The 19,099-nt window shown below is 38.0% G+C and overlaps 1 protein-coding gene across 2 annotated transcripts in view; it reads right to left on the reverse strand.

Annotated features, from left to right (window-relative positions):
• ccdc50a (coiled-coil domain containing 50a) overlaps nt 1–13,295 on the reverse strand; it is a 44,633-nt gene extending 31,338 nt beyond the window's left edge. For both annotated transcript variants that reach the window (XM_057841247.1, XM_057841248.1), the window contains exons 1-2: nt 13,034–13,295; nt 5,190–5,252 (exon numbers count right to left, since the gene is read on the reverse strand). In XM_057841247.1, coding sequence (XP_057697230.1) covers nt 5,190–5,252; nt 13,034–13,175 — 205 coding nt within the window. In that variant the 5' untranslated portion in view covers nt 13,176–13,295. The remainder of the gene's footprint in view (nt 1–5,189; nt 5,253–13,033) is intronic.
• Between the last annotated feature and the right edge of the window lie 5,804 nt (nt 13,296–19,099).

The following is a 19,099-nucleotide window of genomic DNA, read 5'->3' on the forward strand; positions in this document are numbered from 1 at the left end:
AGGTTTTAACCCTTATATATATATATATATACCCCCCCGACAATATATCTTCCCCAAAGAGAGAAGAGAGATGTTCTTATAGCTTGCTGCCAGTTTTAGTCTTGTTCAAAGCTATTATTCACACTATTACAAGTTTTAAGTGACAATTAACTTATTTTACTTCTTTAGTTAAATTCAGATATGGCTCATAGCAGTGCTAAGAGGTGGCACGCCAGAATCATATATGCTTATTGGCACTAACTCAAACAGAATTGAGCAGCACAGTGTAAATCCAAGGTGCATTATTTTCATATGTGTTAAACACATGCATCAGGTTCAAGACTTGAACTTACAGCTGAAACAACAATGAATGAATGCAGTTCCCGCAAACCACAGAAAACCTTTTGAACACTCGGACAATTGAATGTTTGGCATCCCACAGCAACCAAGGCTTACTGTAGTTTACCCGGTTTGTCTTGACTTGGTATCCTGAGAATAAACTGTTAGCGCTGTCTTGTCTCAAATGTTTCTCATTGTTTTGCAAACAAAACAGGGTGGCACAGAATTATTGCAGAGCGTCTTGTCGATAATAGTCTACGGCAGGGGTTTTCAACCCAGTCCTCAAGGCACACTGTGGGTCCTGGTTTTTGTTCCAGCCGATCCAGCAGAGACAGTTGAACCAATGAGGCTTCTGCTAAAACAAGCCACACCTGACTGCAATCAACTGATTGCACTTGTAAAACACCAGATTGGGGAAAAAGTGTTGTCATCTTGTTTGGTAAGAATGAAATCCTGCACCCACAGTGTGCCTTAGTGGAATAGGTTGGGAACCCCTGGTCTACGGTACCGATGCACCGATACCAGTATCGGTAGGGGGGGGACGATCCAGCCCGAAATGGTGGTATCGGTATCGGCGAGTACCAACTACAGGGCGCCGATAGCACTTACTGGTCTGGTAACACTGAACGCAGCCTTTTTTCTCCTGACCCTCACTACATTCTGTGTTGTGTGTAGAGAAAAGATCGGGCCTAAAAAATTCAGCCCGACCCGACCTGATCAATTAACTTGATTTGCAGGCCTGAACCCATCATGTTTTTTATTTGTATGCTCCGGCTCCCCCGAAATTGTATGTTTTGTTTGTGAGGACTCGGAAGAAGGAGGAAATGCGATTGCCTGGCACGGCCAGACTGTTCTCCCTGTATTTTTCAAACACTGAGAGAAAAGTCTGGGAACCAGCCCATTAACGGCCTCTTGAGCAGGGACAAAATCAATCGACAAATCAGATTCGTTTATTTGTGTGACGTGTTCTTAACGAGCAACGTCACTCTTGCACGTCGGAAGTCGTCTCCACAACAACACAGATGGTGAACAGGAGAGCCGAGAATATGTTCCAATCCACGGTAAAATCAGTTTTAAATTACCAAAAACACATCGACACGAGTCACTGACAACAGTCCGTCTCGCGCTAGCCATGTTGAATAAACTCCGCTTTCCTCGTATGTTTACTTCCACGCACAAGTCCCTCGTCCTGCCCTCGTCGTTTTACTAACATCACGTCTGCCCGTCGCTGATTGGTCCACTCTGCTGTCTGTTTGCTGTGGCTTGCTCCGCCCTGGAAATTGTATCCGCTGAATGGTGGCCAGACTCAATAGCTGGAACAGCAGTGAGTTTGGTGTATCAGGCAAGAAATGCGATGCGTCAGTCAGACCTGACCACATTTGTGACGATGCCTGTGCATACTGATGGCAAATTAAAGGCTGTCTTTTGAAAGGAATTCTCCCTGTTAAACAGAACTAAGATGCATATTCAATAAACATTTATATCTTTTATATTTGTGTGTCTGTTCTATCAGGCGGATAGAGGATTTTTCATTGATATTAATTTCTTCAAGTTGGCAGAAAAAAAGTTTTCGTAATATTTAAATAGTCTACATCAGGGGTAGCCAAAGTCTGTCCTCGAGGGGCCCCTACCCAGCTTGTTTTCCATGTCTCCCTTCTCCAACACATCTGATTCAAATAATCAGGATCATTGTCAGGCTCTTGCAGAGCTTACTGATGAGCTGATCATTTGATTCAGGTGTTTTAAAGGAGGGCAACATGGAAAACAAGCAGGATAGGCGCCCTCGAGGACCGGAGTTGGCTACCCCTGGTTTAAATATTATTATGATCATTATAAATGCATTTACACAACGAAATAACGTTGCAAAACTTTGTTAGATATATTTCTTGTATGAGAGCAAAGTGCCACATTCGTTTACATTCTGCCAAGCCGACAAAGGTTTCTGTATAGCATCTTCAACAATCAATTTGAAGCCTTTCCATAACTCACTCCTACCGGTGCATGTTTGCCTTTTCAATTCCCCCTTCTTTAGTTTGTTTTTAACTTCTAGCTGCTCCATATCGAAAAGGAAATACCAGGATGCAGACTTGCGGTGGGCGCCAGGGCAATATTAAAAAGAGGGCGGGGCCAAAGCATTCACATGCGCAGGCATGCACTGGCTCTGCAGCTACTGTTTGCAATTACTATACAGCGCCTTTTCTGTTTTATCCAAATTATTTATTTGATAACAAATATTCCTTTGTTTAACATTCATACATCGTTTTAGTATACATATTTAAATATATATATATATATATATTTTTTTTTTTTTTAAATTAGCGAGAGAGAAGTCCGGCCTGACCCAAATGTAAATAATTGACATTTTGGGCCCGACCCGGCCCTGCTGGTCCCCAAAGAGGGAGGCTAATAGCGAGACAGGATGCTGTGGTCAATTATTATTATTATTACTTATAATTTATGAAAGTTGCACTGTTTGGCCTTTGAGAGGTTTAAAAAAGTTTATTCAATTCATTCAGTGTTTATTATTGAAATGCATTTTTATTTTGTTACTGTTGGGCTAGTATTATATATGATAAATTTCACGAATTCAGCACTATTTTGGCCTTTGAGAGCCAAAGGTTTATTCAACTATTGTTACCCATACCAGATATGCAATAAAAAGTTCTACTGGATTCACTTATCTTTTTTCCTGTTTCGCAAAGCAGCAGCCTGACAAAGCCATGATAGCAATGATTTCACATCCAAGTATGTAGCTCTTTGGGGGGGAAAAAAAATATATATATACCGTATTTTTCGGACTATAAGTCGCAGTTTTTTTTCATAGTTTGGCTGGGGGTGCGACTTATACTCAGGAGCGACTTATGTGTGAAATTATTAACACATTTTTATATCATTTCACATGTTAATTTGGTGTTTTGGAGTGACACTGATGGTTTGCTAAACTTGTTAGCATGTTCTTGATGCTATAGTTATCTGAGTAACTCTTAGTAGCTATGTTACGTTAACTTACTGGCCACATTCGCATTTTGTTGTTCATGCATCATGTAACCCTTATCATACTGTACACTTATTCAGCATGTTGTTCTATATTGTATTTTAATTTCAAAATGCCTTTCAAGATGAAATATCCGTTCTATGTGCTGGATTTTATCAAGTAAATTTCCCCCAAAAATGTGACTTATACTCCAGTGCGACTTATATATGTTTTTTTCCTCTTCATTGGGCATTTTATGGCTGGTGCGACTTATACTCAGGTGCGACTTATAGTCCGAAAAATACGGTATATATAAACGGAGTGGGGTCAGTATGGTATCGGTATCGGCCGATACTGCACAGCCCGGTGCAACCCTAGTCTATGGTGATATGTGTCTGATGGGGAGTGCAGTAATCGAGTTTTAAACAAAAGAGGGAGGGCAATACCATTTAAGTTATCCCAGCTGATGAGATAACTATTAAGATGTTTATTATGCTTTAATCAATAGCTGCTTGCAATGAAGGCACGTTTTGCTTATAAATCAAAGCCAAACAAATTCATAGAGGTGTCGCCCGCTCAGCTCCCCATCCTTTTAAGGTTGACACTCTCCCTTGTTGCTAGGACCATTGCAAATAAAAAGAAAGGGGAAGAAAGGCTTAGGTTCAGACGATTTTGGAACTGTATTTTGTAGAGATGACGTGATCACATCATTTTCAAAGTATCGGAATCGGCAAAAAAATATCGACCATGCCTTTTTTAAATTTTTTTTTTTTTTTTTATTAAATCGTTTTCTAATTGTATTTAACGTTACAGATATAATATGTTACACTTATCCAGAGTCTTTAGTTTAAGCTTAAGGTAGGGTTATCACATTTATCCCAATAACAACGGTAATTAATTTTTTAAAAAATGTATCACATTAAAAATATTTAACGCAATTAATGCATGCGCTGCATGACCCACTCACGCATTGTCGCGCTCCATCTGTAATGGCGCCGTTTTGCCAATATAGAGAGCTAGAAGGCAGCATAAAATGAGCAGAGTGAATTTTGACAATCTTTGGAGCCTTACTTTAATTAGCTAAAGCCTTACAATCCCTCTCCCTACGATTAGATATATGGGAAGCAATGTGGGGATGCACGGTAGCAATTGATCTTTTTCTTAACACCTTGAGTTATATCCCATCGCAGAGAAGATATATGAATTGGTAGCACTACACACAGTCGTGGTTTCACTTGTCATGGTTCTACTTCCCATCATGCATTGTGCATGGCCTTCAGTATCATTTACTGAAAGCTCAACAAATACACTAGATGGCAATATTTAGTCACAATATACAAAGTCACAAGTCTTTCTATCCGTAGATCCCTCTCACAGAAAGAATGTTAATAATGTAAATGCCATCTTGAGGATTTATTGCCATAATAAACAAATACAGTACTTATGTACTGTATGTTGAATGCATATATTCGTCTGAGTTTTATTCATTTTTTTCTTAATGCATTGCAAATGTATATAAATGGGAAAAATTATCAGGAATTATTGGAATTGAATTGAGAGCAAAAAAAGCAATCGGATTGGGAAATATCGGGATCGGCAGATACTCAAACTAAAACGATCGGGATCGGATCGGGAGCAAAAAAACATGATCGGAACAACCCTAGTATTTTGTAGTCTAGTACTGCATTGTAGTTTCCCTCCTTTTCCTTGCAAGCTTTTCAACTACGTAAATAGAGTGCCTTATCTCCTTATTTTTGAATGTCTATAAATGTCCTCTCAGGATTTGTATTTGAACTTGACACCAGCTTCCTGGGAGACAAGAAGATCTAGAAAATGATTTTTGTTGTCGTTTGAAAACAGGAAAAATAATTAAATAAATACAAAATAAATTTCTTACTCTCTTGTTCCTGAAGGTTGTAGGCAAGGCAGTGATCTTCCAGTACAGCAAAGTCTCGGCACACTATAAGACAAGAAAGTGTGTTATTCCTATATTTTTGTTTCTGTTATCTAAACAATGGGCTCCCATTCTCTGCCCAGCTGTGCAGCTAACAGATAAGATAACATGGTGAAGATGTCAGCCATAGTTGAGAGTTCAAGGTTTCAGGTTATACAACATTAAAACATTTGATATACAGTGACATTAAAATCAACACACATAATCAATCAATCAAACATTTCATATATTAACAATTACTAAGACTTTCTAACTAGCTTTATTGTAATTAGTAAGATTTTATTATGCCTCACACTGAAACATTTCAATAACTTCACTATTACCTTTTTTTTTTTTTTTTTTTTTTTTTTAAAAACACATTTGTTGAAATAGAATTTCTTGGCTGAAACTTAAAATGTGGACCACAGGGCCGAAAGCTAAAATATTAATTTGAAATTTATTTTTATTAAGCATTCTTTTGCTGCATCATTTTGTCCACTTCGCCAAATTTGCACCATCATGAGCTCAATGCTTTCGGAGCTCGGCTTAAGTTTAGATTTAAGAAAAAAAGTGAGTGAGGTGGCCAAACAGAGGGCACATTTTTCCCTCTAATTTTCTGTTGCGATTCTAAAAAGTTTTTCAGACAGAAACCACCAACAAAATTGTAGTCCTATTTCATTGTAAACACATCACAGCTGACTTGACGTATACATATGGATCTGTCCTTGATGCTCAATACACTGTTAAAGCGGCAATAAATTGACCACCAGTGATGGAGGAAGAAAAAAGGAACTAACACTGCCAAGTCACCCAGCAACACAACAATACTTCCTGTCACAACATCAGCATTAAATTTGAATGTTTTTTTCCCCCCATCTTCTTTAAAAAACAGAAGTGCAATTCAGTTTCTGGAGCGCAATCTTCAACTTTCAAGATGGCTGAATTTACCTATTAGACAAAATTTGGGTGCAAGGCTGAATTTACCTATTAGACAAAAGTTGGGTACAATTGGGAGAGAAAAAAATCAAAATGTAGTGGTGAACAGAATAAAAATATTGATCCACAAAAAACATTAGATCTCTTTAAACAAATGGAAAACTTTATCAAATACTTTTTGACTTTAAAATATATCATAGAAACAAAACAAAATGTTTTGGACGGTGCAAAAAAAAAAAAAAAAAAAAAGAAAATTGTGGGATTGCATCTAAGTAAATGTTAGCAATCTGGCTTTCTATTTACATTATCTGATAATGGTAGTCAAGATAAAAGTGAGGGTCCTTGGCTGAACATCAGCATCAAAGCTACATTCAGCCCCCACCCCCGCCCACCAAAATAAATAAATAAATAAGAGGTACACTGCTGGCCAAAAGTATTGGCACTCCTGATATTCTGTCAGATAATGCTCAATTTCAATTTCTCCCAGAAAATGATTGCAATTACAAATGCTTTGGTAGTAATATCTTCATTTATTTTGCTTGCAATGAAAAAACACAAAAGACAATGAAAAAAAAATCATTATCATTTTATACAAAACTCCAAAAATGAGCCGGACAAAAGTATTGGCACCCTCAGCCTAATACTTGGTAGGACTACCTTTAGACAAAATAACTGCGAAAAACCGCTTCCGGTATCCATCAATGAGTTTCGTACAATGCTCTGCTGGAATTTTAGACCATTCTTCTTTGGCCAACTGCTCCAGGTCTCAGATTTGAAGGGTGTCTTCTCCAAACTGCCATTTTCAGATCTCTCCACAGGTGTTCTATGGGATTCGGGTCTGGACTCATTGCTGGCTACCTTAGAAGTCTCCAGTGCTTTCTCTCAAACCATTTTCTAGTGCTTTTTGAAGTGTACTTTTGGTCATTGTCCTGCTGGAAGACCCATGACCTCTGGGGGAGACCCAGCTTTGTCACAATGGGCCCAACATTATGCTTCAAAATTTGTTGGTAGTCTTCAGACACACACGGTCAAGCAGTTCAGTGCCAGAGGCAGCAAACCAACAACAAAACATAAGGGACTGTGGGGACCGTGCTCTTTGTTTTGAAGGTCTCGATTTTTTTACTGTAAACTCTATGTTGATGCCTTTTCCCGAAAAGCTTTACTTTTGTCTCATCTGACCGGAGAACATTCTTCCAAAACGTTTTTGGCTTTCTCAGGCAAGTTTTGGCAAACTCCAGCCTGGCTTTTTTATGTCTCTGGGTCAGAAGTGGGACGTTCCTGCGCATCCTACCATAGAGTCCCTTTTCATTCAGACGCCGACGGATAGTACGGGTTGACACTGTTGTACCCTCGAACTGCAGGACAGCTTGAACTTGAATGGATGTTAGTCAAGGTTCACCATCTGCATAATCTTTTGTTTAAATCTCTTGTCATTTTTTTCTTTTCCGTCCACATCTAGGGAGGTTAGCCACAGTGCCATGGGCTTTAGACTTACTGATGACACTGCGCAAGGAACACAAGAATATTCAGGTCTTTGGAGATGGACTTGTAGCCTTGAGATTGCCCATGCTTCCTCACAATTTTGCTTCTCAGGTCCTCAGACAGTTCTTTGGTCTTCTTTTCTCCATGCTCAATGTGGTACACACAAGGACACAGGACAGAGGTTGAGTCATCTTTAATCCATTTTAACTGGCTGCAAGTGTGACTTCGTTATTGCCACCACCTGTTATGTGCCACAGGTAAGTAACAGGTGCTGTTAATTACACAAATTAGAAAAGCATCATGATTTTGCAAAGGATGCCAATACTTTTGTGTTTTTTCATTGCAAGCAAAATGAATGAAGGTATTACTACCAAAGCATTTGTAATTGCAATCATTTTCTGGGAGAAATTGAGCATTATCTGACAGAATTGCAGGGGTGCCAATACTTTTAGCCAGCAGTGTATGTAACAGCTAGCCAACTCTTTTGCCTCGTAACATTGAGAGTAGAAAAAGCAACTTAGTGGTTTCCTCTCTGTGGCTTCTCCATTTTATAAGTATACACTTAAATTATTCTGTAGCACCTAAAAATTGCAGCAGCTGTTTTCATTTCAGGATTCCAAATTGGTATTTTTGCAGGTGGCATTTACTGTGGAAACATACATGCAGTTAGTTAGCAGCCACAGATCTGTTCTCAACTTCAAGTATTTCATACTGAGACTTCACCATTCTTGAAAAAAATCACTTTTCTCACAGTAACAGCCTTTTAAAGGCACAAAGCACACTGTAAATCATGTGTGCTAAACTAATTTCCAATGAATTTAAATTAGGAGGCCTGAAAGTCCGTGCTTAAATGGATTTGACGTTTGTCGCCATCAGTGGCACAAAGATAAATATCACATATTAGTTTTCACCAGAATTTATAAACAGGCATTCCGGACCCTGTGGGCCAACAATGTTTTACTTTTTACAATGTTTCATTTGTCAAACTGATTCTGTATTTGCTTTGTGAAGCACTTTATGATTTCAGCTTCCAAAACTTACTTAAAACTAGAGCTGCAACGATTAATCGATTAACTTGAGTAATTTGATTAGAAAAAATCTTCGAGGATTTGTTTAATTAGAGTGGCGTTCCAATGGTTTGTTTTGAAAGTGTTGCATTTAGTTGTCTTGATCTGGGTGGGTACACTACCCTCTAGTAGCAACAGTCAATATTAAATATGAAACTCATCTAACATGGCTGAATCCAGCTGCTCCCAAAGGTAAACATAAGGTAAGTTTTTTAGCTAAAATGTTTGCTTATTCATCTGTAATTTAGTTTATTTAACAGCTTTTTGTAGGAATATAAGGAAAAGCGGCATGGAAAATGGATGGATGGATGGATGTGTTTGAATTTGTTACGAACATTGTTTAAAAAAACCTTTTAAAAATCAAAGCATTTAAGCTAGCAGACTTTATGCAAGTTAGGCAATTGTTCTTTTGTTGGACTAAGATCATCATTTAAAAAAAAAAAAGTATCCTGTTTGAGACTAAAATCAGGTATTTTAATTTATTTTTAAATTCATTTATTGCTGGTGTGAAGTCAAAGCGCAATTCTGAAATTTTTGAAGAAACACTCAGGTATTTCATTTTATATTTGCATTTAATGCTTTTTGAAAGTGCAATCTTAGCAAGCCAAAATAAATGTTATTGCAGGCATAAACACTTGTTTCTTTGGTTTACATCTCCTAAAATTTATTCTGCTATGTTTGTAATCTGATTACTCCAACTAACTAATTGATAGATTAATTGATTATCCAAATAATCGATAGCTGAAGCCCCTACTTAAAATGTTTGTGCCTTAGAAGTCACGCAGTCATCAGGTGTGGCAAAAGCATATTGAGCAAGAACTCATCATATATCGATATGCAAGACTGTTTAATTCTGCTCTTTCTGAAATTTGCGGGTTTAGCGACAAAATAAAAAAGTAATTTTAAGTGGAGGCAAATTAGTTACTAAAGTCTGTTCAGCCAGTTAATATGGGCTGCAAATAAGCTATAAGATTGGTGTCTGATGGATTACGGTGAAATTCTTTTTAAACATGTCAGGCACGTATGTCCACTTAATTCGTCCACTAAATAGTTTAGTAATGATGGTTGAGTCCCCCCCCCCGGATATTCCCACATACAGAAGTCATTTAAAAATAAAATGTGATCGAGTAGGAAAGCAAAAACCTTTTTTCCGATGCACTCATTTAAAAAGTAAACTAATTTTTCTCCAGTTAGCTTCAGGGTTTACAGTCTCCTGTTCAAAGTCAGCTGGGATAAGCTCCAGCACCCCGGCTACCCTTGTGAGAAAATTTGAATATTTACTTTATTTTCAGGTTACATTGTGCAACCTTATATTTTCAAGGTCATGGCCATTGTGCTTTTAGTTAAAAAAATCATTTAAACTCAAAAAAAGTTTTGCCTGGATCTGACAGGCTAGTTCAATGATTGTGAAAGAATGTTAAATTATGTCCTATAAGAAACATTTTTATGTAATGCAAAAATAAATGCATAAACTGAGTTTGAAAAAAAGTAACATTAATAAAACCCAATGACACCATCCTGGTATTCTATTTGGAGAACTGTCTTTTTAAATCGATAGCTATACCCATTCAACATCAATAAAATGCCTCAGCTCTAGCAGATGACTGGTTAAACAGATGCTTGGATGAACAAAGCCCCGAGTGAGTCATAGCATGGTGGGATTTGATTAACATGTCCCAAGCATATGCTTAATCTTCTTAACCAGGAAACCTACAATGCATTATGGCTGATAAATCCTTATATAGAACAGAAGTACTTATGAGCACTGATTTCTGGAATAGTGTATAAAAAAGGCTAACTATTGTTGTTTTAAAGTTGGATTACAAGCCACAGGAGACAAATGAAGCTGCTTGTTGAAGTACAGTGTGTCAGACAAGACATGAAGCTTTTTTAACCACATCAGTGAAAAAGAACCCTTCCCACGCAGCTTTTTTCAAAGTCCCTCTGCAGACTGGCCAAGCTCATCACTGTGACCAGAATAACAAGCATCCAAAAGTGAGCAGCTGATGCTGATGCTTTCTACATCCACAACAACCCAAATTGCCATACTACATTCCATGTACGCAAGTTTCGTCTCAACATTGGTAGGGACGATATAACAGCATAACCTGCATGTACACTTTTTGCTCGGGATGGGACATTAATAGGACCAAACAGATTGGATGAACGGGGGTCAGGGCTACATTTCTCACCAATATGAACCTAATTAATTGACATGCTAAATCAAGGGTGCTCATTACGTCTATCACGATAGACCAGTCGATCGCAACGCTAGTGTGGGTAGCTCGCGGCATTAAAAAAAAAAAAAAAACTTTTTCAATGCACATAGTTAATTATGATTATGTTGTTTGTATGTTGCGTGAGCAATATATCAGGTTATGCAGCACCCGTCTCTCTCCAAGCAGCTTCTTGCTCATGTTTTTCGGGGTTCTATAGTTTCCAGCAGAGTTCACTACATTTCCCACAGTTTAATTAATGTTAACAGTTAAAAACACAAACAGATGGACACTTCTAAGCAGCTTCCTACTTGAGTTTTGCAGGTTAGCAAGTTCATACACTTTAATGTTATATTAACTCATCAGTGATGCTGGTTGGACTTTCAGTAGCAAAATTAGTTGTGTTTCCCACCTCCACAACATTGGCGTCTTTTTAAATTACTTACAGTGGCTGCTGCTTGCCGAAAAAAAAAAAAATATATATATATATCTTTTGTCTTCAAAGGGGGCGGAGGAGGCAGCATGTTGTTGACATGTACTGTTGGGGCTGTGTGAGGTTGAGCATGTGTGTGTATGTTGGGGGTGGGTCAAGTTATCAGCCAATTAAACATGCCATTAAATTGGGGAAAAAAATGGACCGCCGCTTTCAGCAATTGAAAAGGAGTAAATGCAAGTTTGAACATGATGAAAATAATTCATTTCATAATGGTAAGGTCAATTATATCCTTACGACATATGGGAAGAAATTCTCAATTACCTGTCTAACTCATATACCGCATTGGCCCAAATATAAGACGGTGTTTTTTGCATTGAAATAAGACTGAAAAAGAGGGGGTCATCTTATATTCACGGTCTAGACGTTATACCCATTCACGACGCTGGATGGCGCCAGATATCATTGAAGCAATGTTATGTCATGACAGATCTCAGTTACTCTCAAGTTTAACCAGTTTGCATTATTTTATTGCAATGTTTTTCCTTATTCAGATTTGTTTCAAGACTACAGTTACAGTTAGACTTCACTTTGATGGTTAATGCAGTTATTGCAATTTTGTTGTTTTATCACAATAGATTTGTTTACATTTAAAAAACTAGAAGCCATTCATTTACGAATGTGTTTGCACTTTACCTATTTAAATGTTCAGATATTAACATTTGAATGAGGCAAAATAACATGCCTTTTCTCTCAAATATATTGTTATCATCATTTGTTTCGGATGTACTGTAATTATTTTCTGTATAAAAAATTAATTTGGTATTCAAAAAGTATTTTTTCAAACTTGAGTCTTGAAAAATAGGGGCTCGTCTTATAATCAGGGCCGTCGTATATCCGGGCCAATACGGTACATAAATATATATAAGGTTGCTTAAAAGGTTGGTGGAGACAATGTGAGCATCCTGGAAAGTTGGTAGTGTTATGTCCCTACCGTCCCTATGCAAACCTACGCTCTTGCTAGATTCCATCCCGACAACTCCTCACCTTTGCATTGAGGTGACACAGGTACTCACATCACTGGGTGGTGCTGCATTTTCAAAACTCATTTAGAAAGTAATTACAAATGCAACAATGCCAGGTTGACAGCTAATTATGCATAAGGAGCAAACATAGACCTTGTTGTGAATGTTGTGCACCGTTTCTACTGCCTTTAATTTGAATAGAAAACATGCCTTTAAAAGGACGATTGAGCAACGCACATAATAAAATGGCTTTTGCCTTTTTCTTGGATCCAACAAAAAATAGCATTGTCGTAAAATTACAAAACCTTTGCTGTCAGCGTTTCTTGTGTTTAGCAACCAATACTGAAGTATTGTTTCCCCCTTGACAACCCAAAACGTTCCTAACTTCCAAGCATTCCTAAATAATGACACGTTAGGTGAATCTTGAAAATGAATCAATTAAGACTAAGAATCTAATTCAGTGCTCAGATTTATGCCACCTAGTGATAGCATATGCTAGGAATCTATGATAAACGCTAAACGTGGAAACAACCGTTCCGAGAACAACAGGAGAACACCAGTGTTGGTCAACTTTAAGCATAAGAATCAGATGTGTTACATTTGCATACATGTTTAAATGGCAATTCAACAAAGTCGGTATGGACATTACCCTCTTTCACTCCAGGTAGTTTGTCCTGGTCGATGCTAACGTTACACTCAGCCATGTCGTCACCAATCAGGAGTCGATGACCATAAATTGCGTGTTTTTCATCAAAGACCCGCTGACCGCCTGATTGATCGTCTAAACTCATAAAAAACCGAAGAACGTTTCAGGTGCTGGACAGTCTCTGATTGGTTTCGGTGCCCACCCTCTTTCTCTATCGTAGCAACCCAGCTAGCGTGTAAGATTTTGACAAGCATCTCTTTCTTGTCTCGCGCCTACCAGACTAAGCTCTGCTTTCGGTACTGTTTCTGGTTTTACATGTCAAAATAAAGTAACAATGCCTTCCTGTGGAGAACTAATGCCTAACTAAGCTTTGATTTTTCCCTCATGTACATATATATTTGATCAAATTGTTCTTGGCTGATAAAATCCAACTAAACGTGGGATTTGACAAATTGTGGATTATATATGTTTTATTGTGAAGATATACAATTATACATCCGCCTTTGCCATCCCTACGTATCGCATACTTGACATCGCTTGTTCACTTTGACCGCCTCCAGCAGCTGCAGCCTACAGATGCACCACTAATCGGAAAGAAACGCAGCTCCCTAGGTTGAGCCATATCACCGACATGAAAATTTTATTTATTGACTGTATATTATTGTCTTTAGAGAATGTGATCATACAAGCAAACGGAGAACAGAACCAAGCCCGTCAAAGCGAGAATGCAAGTACAGATACCACAGTTTGAATCATTTGACACATGACAGTGACCATAGTGGTAATGGAACAACCCCCTCTAGTGTCAGCCATCCCGTATACGTTTCTTGAAAGTGTCCAGCAGCCCACTCAGCTGTGATAATAATAGTTTGCCATTTGTGGTTAATTTACAAGACAATCAATAACATTAGGGTACTCCTCCAGATGGGGCCTTTTCATAAATATGAAGTTTGCAAAATGATTTCACAGTGACAAAGTGCGAGGTTAATATGACCCTGACCTTTTTTTTTTTCATTAGTGCTGCAGTAATTTGATTAAAATCAGATTGATGGCTCCACTGTTCATACATTCTCTGAACTGCTCCTATGGTTTTCTTTACAAAGTATTATTAAGACTGGCGCATTGAATACTAAAAAGCGTGGAGAACCAAAAAATCTGGTGAAACGCCAGACCCAGCAACGCATCTGCTGGTCTAATAAACACATCAGAAGTACGGGTATAATCCGAATAACAGCAATTTTTCCACAAATTGTATTGTTTTATTTCCAACAGTCTATTCTCTTCAAACTACATTCAGTGGTAACTCGACATATGAACGCATCGACATACGATTTTTGACTCGTCATCTCACTCGACATATGACGAAATGCTCGAGATACGACAATTTACGACAGCGTCGCAATTTCATTGTTTTCCCGCAAGACGACAGCACGTCGGATTTTCTTGTGAGAGAAATCATCATGAGTCCCAAGAAGGTTAGTGCAGGTTTTAGTAGTGGTGAAAAAAGGAAGAAGGTGATGCTTACCATTGAAATCAAGAAAGAAATGATAGAAAAATATAAGCGTGGTGTGAATGTGATTGAACTGGCTAGACCAGGGGTCGGCAACCCAAAATGTTGCAAGAGCCATATTGGAGAGAAAAAAAAAAAATATATATATATATATATATATATATATATATATATATATATATATATATATATATATATATATATATATTAGGGCTGTCAAAATTATCGCGTTAACGCGCGGTAATTAATTTTTTTAATTAATCACGTTAAAATATTTGACGCAATTAACGCACATGTCCCGCTCAGACAGTATTCTGCCTTTTGGTAAGTTTTACAGCAAGGCTTTTTATGCTGTCTAACAGCGAAGTCTTGTGGTCGCTTTGCGACATGGTTTATTGTTGTCTTGCCAGTTCAATATGGCTGCAGGACGTCTCGGGCTGACGCCTATGTTGTAATGTTGTGCTTATATGATCCTTGGACAAGATTTGTCCGTAAGTATGGTTGTTGTAAATAATGTACATATTATGTTAGTAAGCGAAATGTTATATTTTTTGTATGAGACGCTTTTTGTTTATGTTTTGTGAACCTGTATAGCGTGCTAAGCTAACGTTGTTGCTAATGCAATGCTTGTGTACTTTTTTTTTGCAGTTTTACGACGGTCTAAAGAGGACAATGGTTTGAGGCCAATTTATTAATAAATCAGATGAAAAAGAAAGAAGTCTGATTATTATGGCGTCGTTCACTAGCTGTCTAGCTTTGGAAAAAGTAGACGCTTCGGAGTGAGGACAGCATAGACAAATTTAAATGACAGTAGAGTGAAATGCCCACTACAGTCCTTATGTACCATATGTTGAATGTATATATCCATCTTGTGTTTTATCTTTCCATTCCAACAATTTATTTTACAGAATATATATATAACTTACAGAAAAATATGGCATATTTTATAAATGGTTTGAATTGCGATTAATTACGATTAATTAATTTTTAAGCTGTAATTAACTCGATTAAAAATTTTAATCGTTTGACAGCCCTAATATATATACACACACATATATATATACATACAGTGCCTTGCAAAAGTATTCGGCCCCCTTGAATCTTGCAACCTTTCGCCACATTTCAGGCTTCAAACATAAAGATAGGAAATTTAATTTTTTTGTCAAGAATCAACAACAAGTGGGACACAATCGTGAAGTGGAACAACATTTATTGGATAATTTAAACTTTTTTAACAAATACAAAACTGAAAAGTGGGGCGTGCAATATTATTCGGCCCCTTTACTTTCAGTGAAGCAAACTCACTCCAGAAATTCAGTGAGGATCTCTGAATGATCCAATGTTGTCCTAAACGACCGATGATGATAAATTGAATCCACCTGTGTGTAATCAAGTCTCCGTATAAATGCACCTGCTCTGTGATAGTCTCAGGGTTCAGTTTAAAGTGCAGAGAGCATTATGAAAACCAAGGAACACACCAGGCAGGTCCGAGATACTGTTGTGGAGAAGTTTAAAGCCGGATTTGGATACAAAAAGATTTCCCAAGCTTTAAACATCTCAAGGAGCACCGTGCAAGCCATCATATTGAAATGGAAGGAGCATCAGACCACTGCAAATCTACCAAGACCCGGCCGTCCTTCCAAACTTTCTTCTCAAACAAGGAGAAAATTGATCAGAGATGCAGCCAAGAGGCCCATGATCACTCTGGATGAACTGCAGAGATCTACAGCTGAGGTGGGAGAGTCTGTCCATAGGACAACAATCAGTTGTACACTGCACAAATCTGGCCTTTATGGAAGAGTGGCAAGAAGAAAGCCATTTCTCAAAGATATCCATAAAAAGTCTCGTTTAAAGTTTGCCACAAGCCACCTGGGAGACACACCAAACATGTGGAAGAAGGTGCTCTGGTCAGATGAAACCAAAATTGAACTTTTTGGTCACAATGCAAAACGATATGTTTGGCGTAAAAGCAACACAGCTCATCACCCTGAACACACCATCCCCATTGTCAAACATGGTGGTGGCAGCATCATGGTTTGGGCCTGCTTTTCTTCAGCAGGGACAGGGAAGATGGTTCAAATTGACGGGAAGATGGATGCAGCCAAATACAGGAACATTCTGGAAGAAAACCTGTTGGTATCTGCACAAGACCTGAGACTGGGACGGAGATTTATCTTCCAACAGGACAATGATCCAAAACATAAAGCCAAATCTACAATGGAATGGTTCAAAAATAAACGTATCCAGGTGTTAGAATGGCCAAGTCAAAGTCCAGACCTGAATCCAATCGAGAATCTGTGGAAAGAGCTGAAGACTGCTGTTCACAAACACTCTCCATCCAACCTCACTGAGCTCGAGCTGTTTTGCAAGGAAGAATGGGCAAGAATGTCAGTCTCTCGATGTGCAAAACTGATAGAAACATACCCCAAGCGACTTGCAGCTGTAATTGGAGCAAAAGGTGGCGCTACAAAGTGTTAACGCAAGGGGGCCGAATAATATTGCACGCCCCACTTTTCAGTTTTTTATTTGTTAAAAAAGTTTAAATTATCTAATAAATTTTGTTCCACTTCACGATTGTGTCCCACTTGTTGTTGATTCTTGACAAAAAATTAAAATCTTATATCTTTATGTTTGAAGCCTGAAATGTGGCAAAAGGTTGCAAGGTTCAAGGGGGCCGAATCCTTTTGCAAGGCACTGTATATATATGTTATGTATATACAGTGTATATACTGTATATATATTTCTAGAGCCGCAAAAAATTGCATGCTGTATGTATCTATATTCGCTCTATAAGCCTACCACTACTACTACTACTACTACTCTGCCTTATAATGCAGTGCGCCCTATACCTGAAAATGGTTTTAAAATAGGCCATTCATTGAAGGTGCATCTTATACTCTGATGGCCTTATAGTGCAGAAAATACGGTAAGTGTTTATTTTCTCTGCAGTGCAAGCATCCTATAGAAAATGACGCACCACGTGACTACTCTGTTGTATAATGCCGCCTCGTTTAACTTCAACATTAATTTTTATTATAATTACTTAATATAATTAATTATTTAAATAATTATATTACTTTATAATATTAATAAATTAGAAGAATGTTTGTATCATGTTTTTCCTCCGACATAAACCATATTAAAACTAGATTTTCCTCCCCCCATCTTTTTCCATTTTCAAACATTTTTGAAAAAGCTCCAGGGAGCCACTAGGGCAGCGCTAAAGAGCCGCTGGTTGCTGACCCCTGGGCTAGACGATACGGCCAGAATATGTCTACGATCTTGACAGTCCTTAGGCAGATGGAAGCCATCAAAATGGTCAAAATATCCAAGGGGGTGACTAGCCTCTCTTAACGTTGTGGCGTGGCATACAAGTGCCAAATTTAACAAATTTGTTAAATCCGTTCGCCACTCTATAAATTAAGGTGACAATGAAAATGCTTTTTTGATTCCTATTTATTTACGACGTATTTGATTTGCCACGTGTAACTGCCATTTGTAATTGTCTCTGCAGTATTTATTGAGGATTTATCGCAGGTTTTTGGGCTGTGGAAAAAATTAATCGAATTCTAATGTATTCTTATGAGGAAATTCGTCTCGACATACGACCATTTCGACATACAAACCAGGTCCTGGAACAAATTAAATTCATATGTCGAGGTACATCTGTATATCTTTTCCCTTGGCTCCAAATCTTCCATTACATGTAATCCCGTATTGGCGTCAACAAGCAGAAGCTCGGTCTGGAATAATTCAGCCAACTGGTTGTCAGTCTAGAAGCCAGAGGTGCCATTTGCCTAACGGTATTTGAGGCAGAATATGGGGTGACATACTGCATGAGACAGACCTGCAATCAAAACATACCAATTTACGACAGCAACAAGTATACCACAAATGTTGTCCATAAATCTTGATCCTCTGGGTATTGTAGGAAAGCGTACCTCCAACAAGATTTTAAGACACCTGGGTGAGGGTTTTTATTTTTTGTCATGGGTAAAATACATAATATTTCCGTATGCTATTTATCTCTGCATTTCAGAAATACACGAGAATACAACATTCCATGCCCTACAGACGAGTAAACATGGATTAAGGGAAAATTAATCCTCTCATGTACTGTCCCTGTCATAGTCATGGAGAGCTTTACTGTTTATGAAATGTTGGTATACTTTATCAATCCAAAAGCAGCCATTGTTTTGTTCTTGGGAATAAATACTCTATGTTTAAAGAGAAATTAAAACGAGAACCCTTTGTGTCGTCATCTCATCAGACCACTACAGACAACACTCCAGCAGACACACTAAAACAGTGATTTCCAACTGGTGGATGAGCACTCAAAATTAAAATTAATGCAGTAATGTGAAGTAATTTCATAACATGCCAAATAGGGTCACAATTAAAGTAATTAAACTTTGTCCAACAAATAAAGCATTAAAAAATAATTTATATGTTGTATATTAGACAAAATAATCGCATTTCCGAAGTTCGAGCCTGAAAGGGGACGAACCCGGAAGTGATACGTCACACCGGGAACAGAGATGGCAGCTCCATACATACGG

The sequence above is a fragment of the Corythoichthys intestinalis genome, chromosome 7, assembly GCF_030265065.1.
Source record: "Corythoichthys intestinalis isolate RoL2023-P3 chromosome 7, ASM3026506v1, whole genome shotgun sequence".
Classification (NCBI taxonomy): domain Eukaryota; kingdom Metazoa; phylum Chordata; class Actinopteri; order Syngnathiformes; family Syngnathidae; genus Corythoichthys; species Corythoichthys intestinalis.